Source organism: Erythrolamprus reginae, chromosome 2 (genome assembly GCF_031021105.1).
Source record: "Erythrolamprus reginae isolate rEryReg1 chromosome 2, rEryReg1.hap1, whole genome shotgun sequence".
Lineage (NCBI taxonomy): Eukaryota > Metazoa > Chordata > Lepidosauria > Squamata > Dipsadidae > Erythrolamprus > Erythrolamprus reginae.
Genome location: NC_091951.1, coordinates 94,725,946 through 94,745,513, shown reverse-complemented (window position 1 = coordinate 94,745,513; position 19,568 = coordinate 94,725,946). Strand labels below are relative to the sequence as shown.

General features: G+C 41.2%; 1 protein-coding gene across 1 annotated transcript in view; it reads right to left on the bottom strand.

Moving 5' to 3' along the window:
- CACNA2D2 (calcium voltage-gated channel auxiliary subunit alpha2delta 2) overlaps nt 1–19,568 on the bottom strand; it is a 731,412-nt gene that overhangs the window by 71,443 nt on the left and 640,401 nt on the right. Inside the window, exon 13 of the mRNA XM_070735804.1 lies at nt 14,178–14,227. Coding sequence (XP_070591905.1) covers nt 14,178–14,227 — 50 coding nt within the window. The remainder of the gene's footprint in view (nt 1–14,177; nt 14,228–19,568) is intronic.

Below are 19,568 nucleotides of genomic sequence, written 5' to 3'. Positions count from 1 at the left end.
AGGTATTTGTGATATGGCTTTAATAATAATAACAACAATAACAATAACAATGTCGATAATAATAATAGATTTTTTTCTTTGTAGTGTTTGGATATTACACAATATTCATTTAAACTGCTATAGCATCTGATGAAATACACATACATTATAGAAAGGAAACAGATTATTACCTGAAAATCAAAATATAGATTCTGCAGAGGCAAAATAGACAATGGATTGCTTCAGGCATCCATTTTATTTAATATTGTTTTAAACATTCAAATAAAGAAGACAGAAAGAAATAGCACCACTGTGGAAAGCCATTCAATCAGAAAGTTATTAAGATTGCCAGGTTTCTTGTATGGAGGTAGGAGTGTATTCAGATTAGAATTGTACAAAAGAGCAATCTTTTTTTTTAAAGTGAGGATAAAGCTACATGTTATAGGCATGCACTTTTCTTACGACTTTTTTTCCTATGCTGAGGCTGCATTAGTTCTGAAATAAATTAGAAGTGGATCAGAATCCACAGTTCGACCCATATGTAAGTGAAGGTAGAGCAAAAACATGAGTAGAATTGGCAGGATGACAAAATCTCATTTTTCAATACAGATTGCACATAGTTAGAATCAGGGCCATACGTCCACCGCTAAAACTATAGTTCATTTTGCTTGGGTTAGGCGAAGTGGGAGATGTTTCTTTACTGCTCTGCCCAACCTTGAGTTGGGACTTAGCAGCATCAGGAAAACATTTGCTGCATCTTCCCAAACTTTATCCTGCTCTATTGTTTCAGTTTCAAGCCACTGCAATAAATTGACTTACTTGAAACTAATAAATCCGTGATGGTGAACCTATGTGCCAGAGATGGCATGCAGAGCCCTCTCTGTGGACACACCTGCTCTTCTGGGTACTGTTGTGCACATGTGTGCCAGCCGGCTGATCTTCATATGTGACAGAGCCCTGGAAACTTAAAGACCAGCTGGCATGCACGGGGCATGAACTCGAAGACTGCCAGCCCGCATGTGCACTGGCCAGCTGGTCTTTGGGTTTCTGGAGTTCTTGTGCATGTGAAGACTTAGCTGGCTGGCGCGTATGCGCATGCAGGAAACAAGAAGACCAGGTGATCAGTACATGTATGTGGATAGGCCAGCTGGTCTTTGAGTTTACGGGGCTTCAATTTTTCACATGTGTTCCAGTTTGGGAACTGGGTAGCGCAAAACTTTGCCATCACTGTAATAAGTGATAAACAGATTTGACACACTTGAAAGCCACTGTTGGATCACACTGGAATAAGGGGGAAAACATTATTGCAATGCATGTGTATCTCATCATGGCATGCCATATGCCAATGATGGCGAACCTATGGCAAGGGTGCCACAGGTGGCACGCGGAGCTATATCTGCTGGCACGCAAACCGTTACCTTAGCTCAGCTCCAAAATGTACATGTGTGCAAGTCAGCTGATTTTTGACTCACACAGACTCTGGGAGGGCCTTTTTGGTTTCCAGAGAGCCTCCAGGGGGGATTGGGGAGGGTGTTTTTACCCTGGCCCAGCTCCAGGGAAGCTTTCAGAGCCTGGGGAGGGTAAAACATAAGCGTACGAGGACCTCTGGGGGTGGGGGGAGATGTTTTTGCCCTCCCCAGGCATTGAACTGTGGGTGCATGTGCAATAGCGCTCACCCAGGCTCTTTCGTGCATGTGCAATAGCGCTCACCCAGGCTCTTTCGGCACCTGAGGGACAAAAGGTTCGCCATCACTGTTATATGCAAATGATCTCCCTAAAGCAGTGTTTCCCAACCTTGGCAACTTGAAGATATTTGGACTTCAACTCCCAGAATTCCCCAGCCAGCATTCGCTGGCTGGGGAATTCTGGGAGTTGAAGTCCAAATATCTTCAAGTTGCCAAAGTTGAGAAACACTGCCCTAAAGCAGTGTTTCTTAACCTTGGCAATTTTAAGATGCATGGACCTTAACTTGCTGGATGGGGAATTATGGGAGTTGAAGTCCACCCATCTGGAGAAATGCAGATTACCAGTCAGTCAGAAGAGATAAATGATGCTTATTAAAATTGGTAAATAAAGTCTCGAAACCATGAAATAATTAAAGCAGGAAACTTCAATGACCCCAAACATCTTCTAAAATCTAACTGCCAAACAGAGAGGTCAGATAAACTCAAGACCAGTGATGACAATAATTTTTTCTTTCAGGTTGACAATAGGAGATCTGATACAACAGATTTGGTGTGTGCGGAAAAAGGAGGAGTTGATTTTAAGGTATTTACTGCAAGGAAACTTTGAATGCAAGTGCTAGAATTTTTGATTTTAACAACAAAAAAGGTAAAAAAAAAAACCAGTTAAGCAGAAACTCTGAAGTTTAGAAAGGCGGATTATTAATGAAGAGAAATAATAAAGAAACCGTCGTGACAAAAAAACCATAAAGACAACGGTGTTGCAGGCAGCTGGGACTTCTTGTTAAAGAAAATTAAGGATGACACAGCCTCAAGCAATACACTGAGGAAGAAAGCTAGGTGTTGCCTAAATCTCATCCAATGTGGTTTAATGGGTAGCTTTTGAAGGGTCTGAGGCTGAAGAAGGATATGTATTCAAAATGGAAGGAACAGAGGATAATTAAGGAAATTTACAAAGCCTCCACTCACGAATGCAAGCATGAAGTCAGGAAGGCAAAGGATAGAAAACACGATCAGTTTAGCAAAAAAAGGCAAACATATCCAGAAAAAAAATACTGCTTAGTCTAAAATAGGGTGGGCAACTATGCCCCCTTTGCGACATGCAAATTCAAATCCTAGAATTCCTGAGCCAGCCGTAAAGGACCATCTCTGGTCTATAGGGAGAAATCTACACTGATGTCCAATAGGAAAAAAATGAATTTAATTCCTGCATTGTCTTTCTACTGAAAGTAAATAAGAATTTGAGTGGCACAGTCAAGGAAAAAACACAAGAAGGGAGGGCTGCAGATCAGTATGAACATAGTAGAGGAACTAATCTCTTGGCCTCAGATACCTGGTGAAATATGCCCTAGAGCAGGGATCCCCAACCTTTTGCACCCCAGGGACCCCCCAAGGTCATAATTTTAAATCCCACGCACCCTAATTCATAATTTTAAGTCCCGCAGACCACTAATATAATTTTTTTTAAAGATAAATTTGTAAAATTTGTAAAATAATGATCAGAGAACTTCCATGTTATTAATATGAAATGCACCCATTTAACAAAACTATAACTGCTTATTTAATTGTAACAAAATATTTTTAAATAAGAGCAATCATTTTTTTTTTAAGTGAGGACAAAGCTTCATGTTATACGCAGGCACCTTTCTTACCACTTTCCCCCCTGTGCTAAACCTTTAAAGGTTGTTTAATTGTAACAAAATTATTAAAGGTAGTGTAATTATTACAAAATAATTGAAGCTTATTTGATGGTGGCTTGCTGATGTTGTGGGGAAAGTCAGTCTCATATTCAAGAGCTCTAGCTATAGTCCTCCCCTCCCTCCTTTCCTTTCCTTTCCTTTCCTTTCCTTTCCCTTTCTTTCTTTCTTTCTTTCTTTCTTTCTTTCTTTCTTTCTTTCTTTCTTCTTCCTGGACTGGATTAATTGCTCTTGGCCATATCTGGCCCAGGAACCAAGATTGACCTGTGTCCTAGAATACCAAAGAAGTTGATTGCAGATCAGCCAAGAACTGTGCCAATTTTCTGAAGCAATCCTGGGGATGTGCAATGTGATCCTTCTCTTTCAGAAAATCAGGGAGGGGGGGGGGAGCCCAGTATATATTGATCAGTAAACCTAACATCAATAACAGGGAAGATATTAGAGCAAACAATAAAGCAGGACATTTATAAGAACCTCGTAGTTGCTAGTAGGCAGCTTAGCTTTGTCAAAAAGAGACCATACCAGTGCTTCTCCCCTGGTCTACATAGATGGAAATGGAAGGTTTATTATCTTTTGGGGGTTTAGAGACTAGTTAACCACTTATGAAGGATCTTTTTCAGTAATGGGACCTGGAGGCCCAACAGAGGAAATATATTGGCAGGCATGCCTATACTGTAGTTTAATACAAGGTAATAAAGAAATCCCTAAGATAATCAGAGCACATTGGGAAAGATTGAATTTAAACTGAGAAGGGGTTGGGCGAGAGAGGGGAGTTTTAGAATCCGTTCCCGCTATCTTTTCTGTCCACGAAGGAACAAAGCATGAGGAGGCTAGAGAGCATCAAGAGAAAGAGAAAGAATTAAGCAATCCCTCTTCTCACTTCATTATCCCTTTGCTTAATTGGCACCTCTCTTCCCAGTCCCTGGGAAAATGACAAGATTCTCAAGGTGACTTTAGGGATTTTTCTGAGATAATGGGCTATAATATGAGGCACCGACCACCAGATGGCAGGCTTACACCACTGAATATTGTCTTCTCCTCACGCAGAGCCCTATGAATTGGCAACCCAGAGGGGAAGTGCCTGTCAAATCCTGGACTCGCGTCACCAGAAATAAATATTCAGTAATGAGCTATTAACCTTTATAGTTCCCTAAGGGGGAGTGGACATGCTAAATACTTTGCTGTAAAACTGTACGGGATCCTGCTGAGCTACACAGAAATGCATTTTGCTGGGATACTTCTGATCGGAAGAGATTCCAACAAGGAATGCTAAACTCGACCTAGAAAAGCAGTGGATAGAATTGGACAGTATTGATTTTTGTGGGCTTGGTCAGTAAAAACATGGTCAGCCTTGCCCAATATGGCTGGACGACTGTTTCTGACAATTTCCATTTGATCTATGGCAGGGGTAGGCAAAGTTGGCTCTTCTATGATTTGTGGACTTCAACTCCCAGAATTCCTGAGCCAATCATGCTAGCTCAGGGATTCTGGGAGTTGAAGTCCACATGTCACAGAAGAGCCAACTTTGCCTACCCCTGATCTGTGGCTTAGTATTCTGGAAGATGCCAAATCCAATCTGGAAACAGGGGGAGAAGGAATTCCTTTAAGAAGACATTGATTGTCCAGGACTGTGATGGCGAACCTATGGTGGCACTCAGATCCCTCTCTGTGGGCAGACCAGCGGTCATCCCAGCCCAGCTCCACTGCGCATGTGGGTGTGCCTCCTGCCGGGCAGCTGGTTTTTGAGTCTCTTCTGCGCATGTGCACACTTGTATGTATGTGGGGCAGAGTGCATGCGCGGGATGCTTGCATTGCATCGGATGGTTTCTGTTCATACACACGCCCCTCTAAGGCCTCTTGCACCAACCTGGAAGCCAAACAGGTTGCCACGTGCCCCTCCATGCCCTGTTTTGGGGCTGTAAGCTTTCCTGCACCAACCTGGAGGTCAAAATGGGGTATGGGAGCCCATGCACAAGGGATGCGTGTGCATGTACAGAGGGTGGAGCGCATGCGTGGGGGTATCTGCCTGTGTGTGGGTATTTGCATTGCATTTTGGGGGTTGCGAACACGTATTCACGCACACGTGCTTTGGGCACTTGGAACCAAAAAGGTTGGCCATCACTGGTCTAGGAGGTGTGGAGAAGGCCTTGGAAAATATGTAGAAGCTGCTATGAAAACAAAACGGGCAGAAGCATACCTTGAGCCCTGGGAAAGGAGACAGTATTAGGAAGAGACTTGGTATGGTTCCTCCCTGACTCCCTAGGGCAGTGTTGGCGAACCTATGGCACGGGTGCCACCAGTGGCAGGCGGAGCCATATCTGCCTTCTGCTGCATGAATCCCAGTGACCAGTTAGGTCCCACAGAATGGGCCTTCTCCGGGTCCCGTCGACTAAACAATGTTGTCTGGCGGGACCCAGGGGAAGAGCCTTCTCTGGGGCGGCCCCGACCCTCTGGATCCAGCTCCTCCCGGAGATTAGGATTGCCCCACCCTCCTTGCCTTTCGTAAACTCCTTAAAACCCACCTCTGCCATCAGGCATGGGGGAATTGAGTCATCTCCCCCAGGCCTACATAGTTTATGCATGGTATGTTTGTGTGTATGTATTGCTTTTTAAATAAGGCATTTTTAGTTACTTTTAAATTTTAGATTTGTTGTATATTGTTTTATTATTGCTGTGAGCCACCCCGAGTCTACGCGGAGGGGCGGCATACAAATCTAATGAATAAATAAATGAATAAATAAATGAATAAATAAATGAATGAATAAATAAATAAAATCAACCTACCAACCAACCAACCAACCAACCAATCAATCAATCTGCTGGCATGCAAGCTGTTGCCTTAGCTCTGCTCCAACCTGCATGTGGGTTCTGATTTTGGCCTCTCACAGAGGCTCTGGGAGGGCGTTTTTGGCTTCCAAAGAGCCTCAGGGGGTTGGGAGTGCATTTTTACTCTTTCTTGGCTTCAGGGAAGCCTTTGGAGCCTGGAGAGGGTGAAACACGAGCCTACTGGGCCCACCAGAAGTTGGGAAACAGTCCGTTTCCGGCCTCCAGAGGGCATTGAATTATGGGTTTGGGCACTCACACATGTGCAATAGTGTGCACGTAGGGTCTTTTGGCACCCGAGGGAAAAAAGGTTAGCCATCACTGCCCTAGGGTATAAGAGGGAAGGGAGGGGAAAAAATCAGACTTGCAAGATTCTATTGATATAGCTTATAAAGCATAATTTTTGTTCTCTTGTGGAGTCAGAATTGTGATCTCAAAATTTCTGGAAAGGATTCCAGAGTTCATCTTGGATCTGTCTCTCCACCCCTGGTTTCTTTTGCAGTAATGTGCACCTTCCAATGTTTTCACGACCTCTTGTTTATACTCTAGCCACTTCAGGAGATCTAGATTTTGGAAAGCCCCCCAGTGACAGCCAATTTAATCCCCCCTACACTTAACAGCAGCACCATCTGTACAGCAGCTGCTTGCCTATCACCCCAGAATCGCACACTTCTTTTCACCCTGTGCTAAGAGGAACCATCTAGTGTCACACTTTATTTCACACAACTAAGACCTGTATGAAATGTTTGCTTTGAGGGGAAATTATCAAGCAAGATCCTGCTTGTTCACAACTGTGTCAGGGAACAAGAGAGATGTGCTTTTTGTGGAGTGAAATTGTTTTTGATCTGCCCACAATGCTATGATTTTTTTTTTTTGCATTTGCTAATAACAAGACTTCAATATCGGAGAGGTACGGGTCTTGGATGATTCTGCAAAAACCAGAATGGCAACTTAAAATTAGATTTCTTCCTTCAAAGTCAGATTTACGGAGGAAGAAGATGTCAGCCATTCTCTAGTTTCTGGTTATCCATTGCAGAGATCATAGGATTGCAGTTTTCAGTTCTCCATAATACTGTTGTATTACTTCAGTTTGTATTCCATATTTCTTATCAGGAGCTTAGCTTTTATTATTCATTAGAATTAGCACAGGTAAGTCAGTGTAACTGTGCTTAAAACTATCCTATGAGATTCTAGACTAACCAGGGATATATACCTTTCAATATAACTATGAGAAGCTAGCCATCAACTTTTATTTGGTGCTGACACCTGTTGTGGTTAGCTCTGGCCCAGCTCCTGCCCCAAGGACTGTGGATGTGGGGGAGACATCCACATGCTGCAGGGCTGTTTTGCCCCCGGTGGAATCTGATGATGAAGGCTCCTCTGACCAAGAAGACATGAGTGACAGGGAGGAGGAGAGTATGGCAGACAGCTCAGAAGGAGATCAATTATCTAGCTCCTCCTTGGATTCAGAACAAGAGTTAATGATACAGCCACGCATGCGGAGAGCGATGCATAGGCAGCAACAACTGAGAGATTATTATCAAAGAAAATGAGGCCACCTATGGTTGGGTGGGGCTGTGGTAATTAGTGAGGCTGCTATAAATAGCAGCCTGTGGGTTTGGCCATTGTGGAGGATTATCTGATCGTTGTGTTTCGTGACTGCTTTACTGACTTAGACCTTTGTGTGCTGATTTTTCCCCGCTTTGAAACTAAACCAGAGCAAAGTGTGTTTCACTTTGTGAAAGAAGAAGGACTGTGAATTGCCTCACAGCTGCAAGCTAAGTATCACAGAACTGATAAGGGACTTGTACAAATTACCAGTTTGTTTGGAGACGAGTGCTCTTTGCTATACCAAAAGAGGGCTTAGTTTAAGTGAATTTTCATTATAAAGAACATTGTTTTGAATTTTCAAACGTGTGTGTGTCTGAAATTTGTACCTGTGAATTTTTGGGAGGAGTCTACCAGAGAGCCCGACAGAACAACACCAAACTTTTATTTGGTGGTGAAAGATCCACATCTCTGTGTGAACTGTGAGGTAGGGGTTGGAAGGATGCTGATTACTCCACAAATTCTTTTTTAAGCTTTGGACTTTGCTGATAAGGAGCTAGGAAGGTTTAGCTTCTTTTAAGACAAACTGTTCACAAAAGAAAGAGGGAGTTCCTGTGGACTTTGTATCAGTCTTTTCCAGAAGAATATATCAAGATCTGAGGGAATTTTCAAGAGAAGAAAGGTGGCTGGTAGTTAAAATGGACTAAACAACTTTAATAACTGTTGAAGTTAGACTACGATACTTCTGTTTTCTATCCAGAGTAAGCTTGGTTAGTAAATCTAAAATAAGGCTGAGCAGTTGATATTAATGAGGATTTAGAGGCACTGCAAGAGATTTGAGGAATAGTCAATGAAGTATTTTCAGCAACTTTGGGAAGAAGAGTGGTGAAAGGAAAAAAAACACTATGCGAAGACACAGCCAGATGACCCCAAAGTTTAACTGTCATTGAAAAATAAGAATATCATAGATATACCTGCCAGAGAAATAACCGCCTGTCATCTCTTCCACCTGAGAACAGATAGTAAAATGCCAGTTAATTAACTAAGTCCTTTCCTTAGTCTTAGAGTGACAAACAGGAGTAGTACAAGGAATTAGGACCTGCGAATTAGGGAATGTATTGTTAGGAACCAATATATTTTAGGCTCACATTTTATAGTGAGCCCTATTTAGTTAGAATGCTTTTGAGAACAAATGTAAGTCTATGGAACAAAAGTCCCCCAAAGCTTATTGTGTCAGGCTAAGGTTGGGAGGTAGGTAATAAATGGCTAAAGAATGTGAAAAATAGCCATTTTGAAACTGGTTAAAAAGTAAAATAATATCAGTATTCTAAGGCAGCTAGGCTTATATCCCACTTGCTTATTTCTGTCTTTGTCTTGAATGAAATACAAGGAAAAAATAGAAATAAGAGAAAAAAATGGGGGGAAATGGAAAAAAGAGTAAAGAAAATGGAAATGGTCTTGGTCTGTATCTTTCAGATCTTGAACCAGTGGCGGGTTGCTACCAGTACTCACTGGATCAGCAAACCAGTAGCGATGGTGGGAGGCTCCACCCATTTGCCCGGATGTCATCAAAAATGCTTCTGCGCACTCCTGTTCTCAAACCAGTAGCAAAAGTAAGTGAAACCCACTACTGTCTTGAACCCCTATCTACATAACCCCAGGTCACTGACCCTCTATTCTAGGGGTGGGGAACTATGGCCCTTTTATGACTTGTTGACTTCAGCTCCTAGATCTGCTCCTTTGAAGTAGGCATTTACATATTCAGTTAGAGCTATTGCAATAGGCAATTTGACTTCCTAGGCCAGTAATGGCGAACCTATGGCACGGGTGACAGAGGTGGCACATGGAACCATATCTGCTGGCACATGAGCTGTTGCCCTAGCTCAGCTCCAATGTGCTTGTGTGTGTGGGCCAGTTGATTTTTGGCTCACACAGAGGCTTTGGGAGGCTGTTTTCGGCTTCTAGAAAGTCTCCTGGAGATCCTGGGGGAGGGCGTTTTTACCCTGCTCCGGCTCCAGGGAAGCCTTTGGAGCCTGGGAAGGGTGAAACACGAGCCTACTGGGCACACCAGAAGTTGGGAAACAGGCCATTTCTGGCCTCCAGTGGGCCTCCAGGGTGTGTGGGAAGCTGTTTTTGCCCTCCCCAGGCATCGAATCATGTGTGTGGGCACTCACACACGCACAATACTACACATGCACGCTCTTTTGACACCCGAGGAAAAAAAAGGTTCGCCATCACTGTCCTAGGCTGTCAGCGCTTGGAGTGTGAGAAGTTCCTAGAACACATAAGGCATAGGCTTCAATTAAGCAAAGTTGACTCTATAGTTGTTAACTCTACAGTTTCATTTTCCATGACATTTGTTTTAAACATTATGTATAAGGTGATACAGAATTCAAAATACTGCACTAATCAATGGAAATTCAATGCAAAAAATATTTTTAAATGTCACATTGAAGTTAGAGTTAGGGTATAATAATCCTAACTAACTATAACATAATAGTCAGTTATGGAAAAGAGCCAGAATCAATAACTCCAAGATCAAAATAAGATGAAATTGTAATAATAAGGGAAGAAACTATAAAAATAATTTACAGACACATACACAAAAGAGTGCTATAAGGAAACACAGTGGTTCTCAGTGGATGTTTGTAAGTTCCAAATTGTGGACCTTTGTCTACTATGTATGATGCAAATCTCATCTACTGTGAGCGCAAGGGATTGAATTGTTGGTAGCATTGGTATCTAGCCGCTCCTCGAAAATACCATGTTTATCTAAAATAAAGGTGTTCATAATTTTGTGATGGCAAAATATACAGATTTGGTATGGATTGCTGACATCTAATTAGATAGAGATAAAAAAAGTAGCACTGCCTGAAATCATTCTGTTTGGGTTTAAAGTCCTGTAGTTACTGCCTTGGGAGTTGAAGCCCACAAGTCATAAAGGGATCACAGTTCCCCATCTCTGTTCTAACAATTGAACTGGACTCTTTCAGTATCACATTGCGGTATTACAACATTGCAGAACATCTAGGAGTGTTTTTTGTCTGTGTGTTCCTTTGCATCCCATTTCTGCCTCATATTCTCCACCAACCATCCAGCCAGCATTCTTGCCTTGAACTTTAATGGGAAATTTTGTTTTGTTTTGTTTTGTTTTATTATATTATTACTTTACTATTTTATTTTATTTGTTTATTTTATTATATTTTGTTTTTATTTGTTTAATTTTATTCTTATTTGATTTTATTTGTTTATTTTATTTTTATTATTATTTTATTTGGTTATTTTTATTTGTTGTTTATTTTATTTTAATTTTTGGCTTATTGCTTTGCAAACCTCAGGAGGTTTTCTATTTATTTCTTATTTTGCCAATAATCTCTACAAATCTAATAAATATAATAAATCTCCCTCTTGTGTATGGATCCACCATATGGATCCTCACCAGGAGACTAAATTCACTATAACCACATGGCACGATTATATCCTGTTCTTATAATTGAAATCTCCTGGAAGTATTCTAAGCCTTTGTTTGTACAAAGCAATTCTGACTCAGTATCATGTCTTCAGTTCACTAACACATCAGGTTCATCTCCCCCCCCCCCCAATGGGATAGGAAGAAAGGGTGGTTTCCCCCTCTTTTTAGCATATGTGAACTTGGCTTAACATTAATTCTTCTACCTATCCTTTTCACTGACTTTTATTGAAATGCTGCATGCATCAGTTGGCATATGTAACAGCTGGAAAAAAGCAGACAGGGGCTATCACAAGGGCAGAAATGCTCATTAGTTTCAAGCGTTAAAAGAAATCATTTTTCAAAGTGCTACAGAAGCTAAACAGTTGGGTTATCCATCTAAATAACATCAAGTTTGTGTATTTTCTTCCTGCGTTTTGAAAATCAGGAGGCCTGGGGGAGCAATTATTCCAAAAAACGGGTTCAGACAAAAACTACAGATTGTTTCTGTGTTGGAAGAATCATCCAGGTAAGTTTTCCCATAGAATTTATACAAGCGTACCGACGCACAAAGCCCTCTGCCTCCTGTTCCTCTACTTCCTCCATTTTCCCTGTGGCTTTAGGCCTGAAGATTCAGGCATCATTTGAATGGAAAGCTATTAGCTCTGCCTTGTCACCCCATTTCCAGGGCGCTAATAACTCATGCCATGCTCTTTCTCTCACATGCTGCCTGTCGGCTTTAATAGCTTGGAAGATCTGGCAATGTGGCTTGTTCCCCGGCATGCTGATTCAGGCACAAGGTTTTAATAATTAGCCACATAAATATAAGTCCCGGCACACAAGCACTTCCTTCGTGAGCAAGTCTCACTGCTGGTTTGGATATTAGTGGAGCTTTGTATGAAGATGACGAAATTAGGAGGAATGCGAGGCTGTTGCAAGAGGGGAACTAACACATTCTTGTGAGCCAAGAAAATGGCAGAGCAGAAGTACCGAAGAAGTAATTAAGACAATTTGCAGAGAGCTGCATGCACATTACATGAATCTACTGCAGTAGAACAGATCGCTACCGTGTGGTATTAATATGGAAATAGAGATGTATGGAAGATATTCCTCTTAAAGAAATGGCTATGGCTTTGCAAAACACAAGGGTGCTTTGCATACAGCAGTATTTCCCAACCTTGGCAACTTGGAGATATTTGGACTTCAACTCCCAGAATCCCCCAGCCAGCGAATGCTGGCTGGGGAATTCTGGGAGTCAAAGTCCAAATATTTTCAAGTCGCCAAGGTTGGGAAACACTGGCATACAGAACAAGGCAATCAATGATATTACCAGATAAAACAGCTCTAGAGACATTTGCTGGAACTTCAAATTCTGCTGTCAGGAGACATGAATGTTTCAGAAAGGCTGAAACGGACTAGTTTATTAGGATCACCTTATTCATTCAATGTCAATTCATGTTGCGATGGGGCTGATCCTGTATTATAGGCTGTCAGGGGCACACTCAGCATTCATATTTCAGTACAGCATGCTTGTCACATTCAGGACTGAACTTAAATAAAACCCCGAATTCTTTTGAAATGAGGAACATTAGAAACTTTTCCTCAAAGACTAAATTCCAAACAATGCCATCTATCCTTTTCTCTATGCAGTTCTTCAGTTGAAGTTTGCATCAACAGTATGTCTTTCAAGAACTAAGAAAAATAATGGACTTATTTAACAACCACCGTATGCAGGTTTATACAAATTACAGTACGTTCTTCCCACTGAAATGGGCTACATGGGCCTTGCTTAGAGACCATTTGCAGTTATGATGGGCCTCCCCAATGGTACTTACGACCCAGTTCCATAGTTGACAGAGGTACCCCACCCCCCTCAGAGTGGCACCCCCATCTCCCAATTCGGGCCCTTGACAAACAACTTGCTTTTATAGATGGTTGCAGAGTTCCACTTGACACAATTTATATTTTTCCCCCTGGAAAACATCCTTTCCAATTCTAAGGACTCCTTATACTATGGATCAGGACATACACATGAATACAGACTGTCTTGGTCAATAAAAATCTCTATCTTGGTCTGCAATAACATCTGTTCTGGCTGCCTAGCTGGTTTTAATCCAGTTAACCACTCTCAGATTTCTATTATGAAGTTGAAAAACATCTATCGTCCTTTACTGGACAGTGTAGATACAGTGAGGTCTGGGGTTTTCAGGTTAGTGGAGACTTGCTCAGATGGCTCCACTGCTAAGCTGGTTATTCTTATCCTTTGCTTGCCTAGAGTTTTTATCTTTGTTTTTTACAATATTTATTTCTTAAAGTGAATTTTATACTTTATAGTATCATTGTGATACTCACTGCAAAGGTGCTTTTTCAAAGGGCAATGGGACTATGTTTCCCCCCCCCTTGAGGAAGACGTTTTGCTTCGCATTCAAGAAGCTTTATCAGTTGTCAGAACTGAAGAAGTTTCTTGGATGAGAAGCAAAACATCTTCTTCCTCAAGGAAAAGACACAGTCCAATTGCCTTTTGAAAAAGCACCATTACCTGGATGACTGAGAATCTCCATAGACATTGTGATACATGGTTTACTCTTTAAGTTATGAGGCATCCAAAGTCACCTTTGGTGATATGATATGAATTTACACTATATAGTTACATAATAGATAGATAGATAGATAGATAGATAGATAGATAGATAGATAGATAGATACCTTCATTTTGTAGTGAATTGATTTAGACTGCTAACAAACAAAGAAATGCACCTGGAGTTGCTCTAGTAAGTGAGGTGACTTACAAATGGCTTTCTCTTTTATATCCTCAGATATATAGGACTGAATTTAAAATTTGTATTCAAAAGACTTCTATTGAAGAAAAAATATCTGGTGGCAATTTCTTCTGATTTCCAACGCAAGCCTCAGTGCTGCCTTCCATGCAGTTGTGAGAAAAACAGAAATTCATCACAAATTAAATATTTTGGGCAGAGTTCACTCTCTGTCTTTTCTTACCTGAGTGTTGATTCGGATAGCGCCAATGGAAGGAATCTCAAAATAATAACCTTTAAAAAAAACAAACACACACACAAAATTAATGATAGAAACTTTTTTTTAGTATCATCTTTTAAACTGGTTTTCAGGGCAAAATCCTCTTTTTAATCCAATATTTGGCACAATTGATGCAGGCTGCAAGCAACAATGAATTAACTAAGCTCAAGGTTGTTAAATTTTGATTGCACCATTCCCAAACAGCTTCCTCTTGGAAATCCAGAAGTTCAATTCAGATAAGCCAATAAATCATCATGTTTAAGGAGGGGGTCTTCAGCCATTAGTTTGGTTGGATTCAATTCAGCTGGCCTGTTTTGGCACCATCATCTACTTCTTTAACTTCTCCTCTTCTGCCTCACCATCAACTGCCAGCAGCCACTGGCTTCTTTCAGACACCTGACTGGGTGGCAACATTCATTGGATGTAATGGACCACTGAGGCAGATGCTTAATCCAGATTAGAAACATAGAAGTCTGACGGCAGAAAAAGACCTCATGGTCCATCTAGTCTGCCCTTATACTATTTTCTGTATTTTATCTTAGGATGGATATATGTTTATCCCAGGCATGTTTAAATTCAGTTACTGTGGATTTACCAACCACGTCTGCTGGAAGTTTGTTCCAAGGATCTACTACTCTTTCAGTAAAATAATATTTTCTCATGTCGCTTTTGATCTTTCCCCCAACTAACTTCAGATTGTGTCCCCTTGTTCTTGTGTTCACTTTCCTATTAAAAACACTTCCCTCCTGAACCTTATTTAACCCTTTAATGTATTTAAATGTTTCAATCATGTCCCCTACACCAAGCAGACAAAGTGGACCCCTCAAAATAGAGGCAACTCCATTCCAGCAATCAACTAATTAATAAATACGTCAAGTAAACACCCAGTGTCCAACTTCCCCTAGTTCAAATCCTCCACAGCCTACAAATACCGCATAGCAGCCATCTCTCCTGCTGATGAATTATTTGCTAGTATGTGAGATGAATCAACTGCAACTCTTTCCCAATCAATACTTTTAAAGTGTTTAGCTCCCATTGGCTGATTTAGATGCGGTGCCTATTCATTGGCTAACCTTGTTAACATGGCTCTACCAATTCATGAAACTCTTAAAAGAGCATTCAGTCAAAACAGAATCCCTAACTGATGAGTCAATCACATTCCAACATCTGACTGGCCAGAGGAGGAGGAGAAAAGATATCACTGAGCAACCAGCTCCCTCCTGGTTGAACAATGGAAACTTAAGAAACTGAAACTTATATTGGGATGAAAAGCCTGGGAACTTTAGTACAGGCTTTTCACCAGTAGTGCCAAGATGGTGCCTCCTGAAACTTGGGGATGGTGAAAAATGGCCCAATGGGCCAACCAGAAGTTTGTTTCTGAACTTCCGTTTGGCGTGTTTGACCATTTTTTGCCATCCCCAGGCTTCAGGGGTTCATTGTGAAGCCTGTGCGCACATGCATGGGGTAGGGTGGGTGTGCACATGTACAGGGAGCATGTGTTAGCGCGTGCATATCCTTTTGGCACATGAACTAAAAATGGTTCGCCATCACTGTCCTAAGGCAAAGGAGGGAGATACATACCTAACAAATAACAGGGCATATCTGTTTGGCTCTGTTTGGTATATAGCAAAGGTGGGCTCCTATAGAACTGGTAGCAAACCACTGGTGACATCATGGAGCCGGTTCTGTCTGGCTAGACAACTTCAGTGACTAGTCCAAGCAGTTGCCAGGAGTCAAGACTGACTCAAAGGCACACACAATAAATCTAAATCTAAATCTCAGAGCCGGGGTGGCGCAGCAGATACATGCTGTACTGCAGGCCACTAAAGCTGACTGCTAGATCTGCAGGTCAGCGGTTCAAGTCTCATCACCGGCTCAAGGTTGACTCAGCCTTCCATCCTTCCGAGGTGGGTAAAATGAGGACCCGGATTGTGGGGGCAATATGCTGGCTCTGTTAAAAAGTGCTATTGCTAACATGTTGTAATCCCCCCCCCCCCCAGTCTACGGAGAGGGGCGACATACAAATCAAATCAAATCAAATCAAATCAATCAATCAATCAATCAATAAATAAATAAATAAATAAATTTAAAAAATTGAACAAAATAAATAAATAAATAAATAAATAAATAAGTAAATAAATCTAAATCTAAATCTAAATCTAAATATATTCCAGGTCCTTGGAAACAACTCAACTCAACTCAACTCAACTCAACTCAACTCAACAGGTAGACAAAAATGCCAAAGTTGACTGTGTGAATAATAATAATAATAATAATAATAATAATAATAATAATAACAACAACAACAACAACAACAACAACAATTGCAATGACTCTGGCATAAAGCCAGTGAAAGTGGTCCTAGTAGTCCTTAGCATGCCAAAGGATCTCAGTGGACATTTGAAAACCATCGGAATTGACAAAATCTCCATCTGTCAAAGGCCACTTTACTGGGATCGGCACACATAATTCGCCACTACATCACGCAGTCCTAGGTGCTTGGGAAGGCTGCGGAGAGGGGCGGCATACAAATCTAATAAATAATAATAATAATAATAATAATAATAATAATAATAATAAAAAGCGCACGACTGGTGATGAAATACAAAATCCAGCATAGTGATCTCATTTGCTGTGTTGTATTGTTGAAATAATAATAATAATAATAAATAACAACAAGTATAATAATAATAATAATAATAATAATAATAATAATAATAAGTGGGCCTCAAAGCCATGCCTGTTTTTCTAGCACCAGGCCCATTTACTCTGATCTCTTTACAGTCCTTGGCAGCTGTGACCCTCACCGCCTCCAGCACTTTCCATCTCTCTACAGCATCTGCCTCTGCAGCCACCATGTCTGTTTAGCAGTCTCCCTGTGAACCCTACAGTTTTTTGTTTATTCCCCTCTGACTCTTACAGAAAATTCATCAGCAATAAATGAGTTGATGTGCCATTATATTTCTTCAATTTTGCAAAAAGGGAAGCCAGGATAGTTACAGTCACCAAGACCTAAATGTAGATGGGTTGATCTAGAAAGATGTAATAATTTATCTCCACCATTTCAATTCAGGAGACCAATCTGATTAGCAATTCTGGGAAAAAAAGCAGAACTCTCCAAGAACTCAAATAGACTTTGTCGCTACAACCTTGAGATCTACTGTGGATTGAAAGCTGCTTAAGCGGTGTGGTTTGAGCTTTTACTGTACTGCTGGGGCTATAGGGAAATTACTTTAAGAGTAGGAGTGGTGATTGTTCAGACTTAGAAGTGGTTAGATGATAATGTCATATTATATTGAAACTGAATTGCCTTCAAAAATTCTCCAGATTGTTATATGACTGAATATTAATGGGGTGTAAATCATGCATTCAGCACTGAATAATCTTGTAATCAAAGTAGCATGAAGAAATAAAAGAATGAAATCATGTGGAAAAAGTTGATTGGGAGAGTACTAACCCATGCTAGCCCCAACTGAGAGATAGAATGACGGATTAAGATAGAGGAGGCTGGGGTGAACTGCAGATTTAACACCCAGTTACAAATTTGTGGTGGTACTTTTTTTCTATTTAAAATTAAGGGTGTCACTCTAAATCTAAAGTGGCAAACTGTATTTCCATTCCCAGTCCCAAATTGTTGGGAGTGGCAAATTGTTTCCATTCCCACTCCCAAACTCCCAAGCAATGCAAAAATATCCCACATTGTTCTGAAAATTCATAGCATCCTTCTTCCTAAATCAGGAAGCAGGGTGGGAATGCTATACAAATCAACAACAATCCCATAGGAAAGACGTGGAGCTGCCTCAACTGAAAATGGGGTATTTTCAAAGGTCAGGACTCACAAAGGTGGGTTACTACTGGTTCGGACAAGGTCGTTGGAACTGGCAGGGACCCAGGCCTGCCACGCCCCCAAGCCAGTTCTCTCGACAGCGGCATAGGCCCTGCGATCTGGTTTTTTGCTTCTGCGCATTCACAGATGCTTTTTAAAAGTACTGCACATGTGCGCAGCGCATAAAGTGCCTATGCCCGTTCAGCGAGCAAACTGGCAGTAAGGGAGTCCATAACCTACCCCTTGTCAGGACCCTATTAGACTTTGACAAAACCCACCACCTGTGCCTCAACAGTTTTCATCCCTATTCTCTATCCCAGTGTTTCCCAACCTTGGCAACCTGAAGATATCTGGATTTCAACTCCCAGAATTCCCCAGCCACCATTTGCTGGCTGGGGAATTCTGGGAGTTGAAGTCCAAATATCTTCAAGTTGCCAAGGTTGGGAAAACACTGCTCTATCCTACTTGATTGCAGATTCTAAATGTTTCTGGAATGATTTGAATCCGGCCATGGGACTGCATGCAATTCCAGAGAAATATTGTGGTGCTCAGGGGGATGGACTGTAAGGTAAGCCTGGTTTCTCCTGAGCTCTTGGTGTTCTTTTTACAAACCATCTCTATTCACAAAGATTTTTATAAATTGTGACGGTCTATATCCTGATTTAATCTGCATGCTCCTCTTTTGTTACCATATTTTTCCTCCTGTGATTAAAAGCTGGAAGTATTATGACAGCTTTCTCCAACCTGATGTTCCCCAAATATGCCATCTAACTAATATAATAATGGAACATATATGTTACAGAAAACCTTTCTTTCTCTTGCTCTTTCTTGCCCACTCATTTGTGCATCGTCTGCTGTGCAAACAATGGAACCATGAGCGTTCCCTTCGTGGCATTTTGAAATGAGGCGGCTCCTTTTATTCTTGAGAAAGTTATGGTGGTAGCTTGCTATCGCTAACAATAGGATACCCCTCTTGTTCTAACTACCTACATCTTTCTCTCTCTCCTTCAGAAGTTCCCGTTGTTTACAATGGAGCTTTTCCTAAGTATGATGTCACAGTTGCTGTCCAAATATCTTTGATGTCGAAAACCCAGACCTGGGGGATCAGCAGCAGGAGATTAGAAAACTCTCAAGAAACAAAGGGTCTCCTCCTGCTCCATATGCCCTTCAGAACAAAGGCTGCTAGAACAAAGCAGCACGCAGAACCTTCAGTCAGAAACGGGCAGGTTTTTAAAGAGACTATGGAAAAAAGGAGGCTGAAGGGGTTCATATATCTACAAGTCATTAAAATAATGAAGTCAACAAACAAACAAAATCGACAGGGCTTAAATAATTGTCAAAATCTCTCCATTTTCTAAAATTAAGCTCTTTTGGAGTCTGTGTGTGTGTGTAGGGGGGCTAGATATTACAATACATGAGGTTCTCATGTGCTGTATTGATCTGTGGAACAGCTTGCCTCCAGAAGTTGTGAATGCTCCAACACTGGAAGTTTTAAAGAAGATGTTGGATAACCATCTGTCTGAAGTATT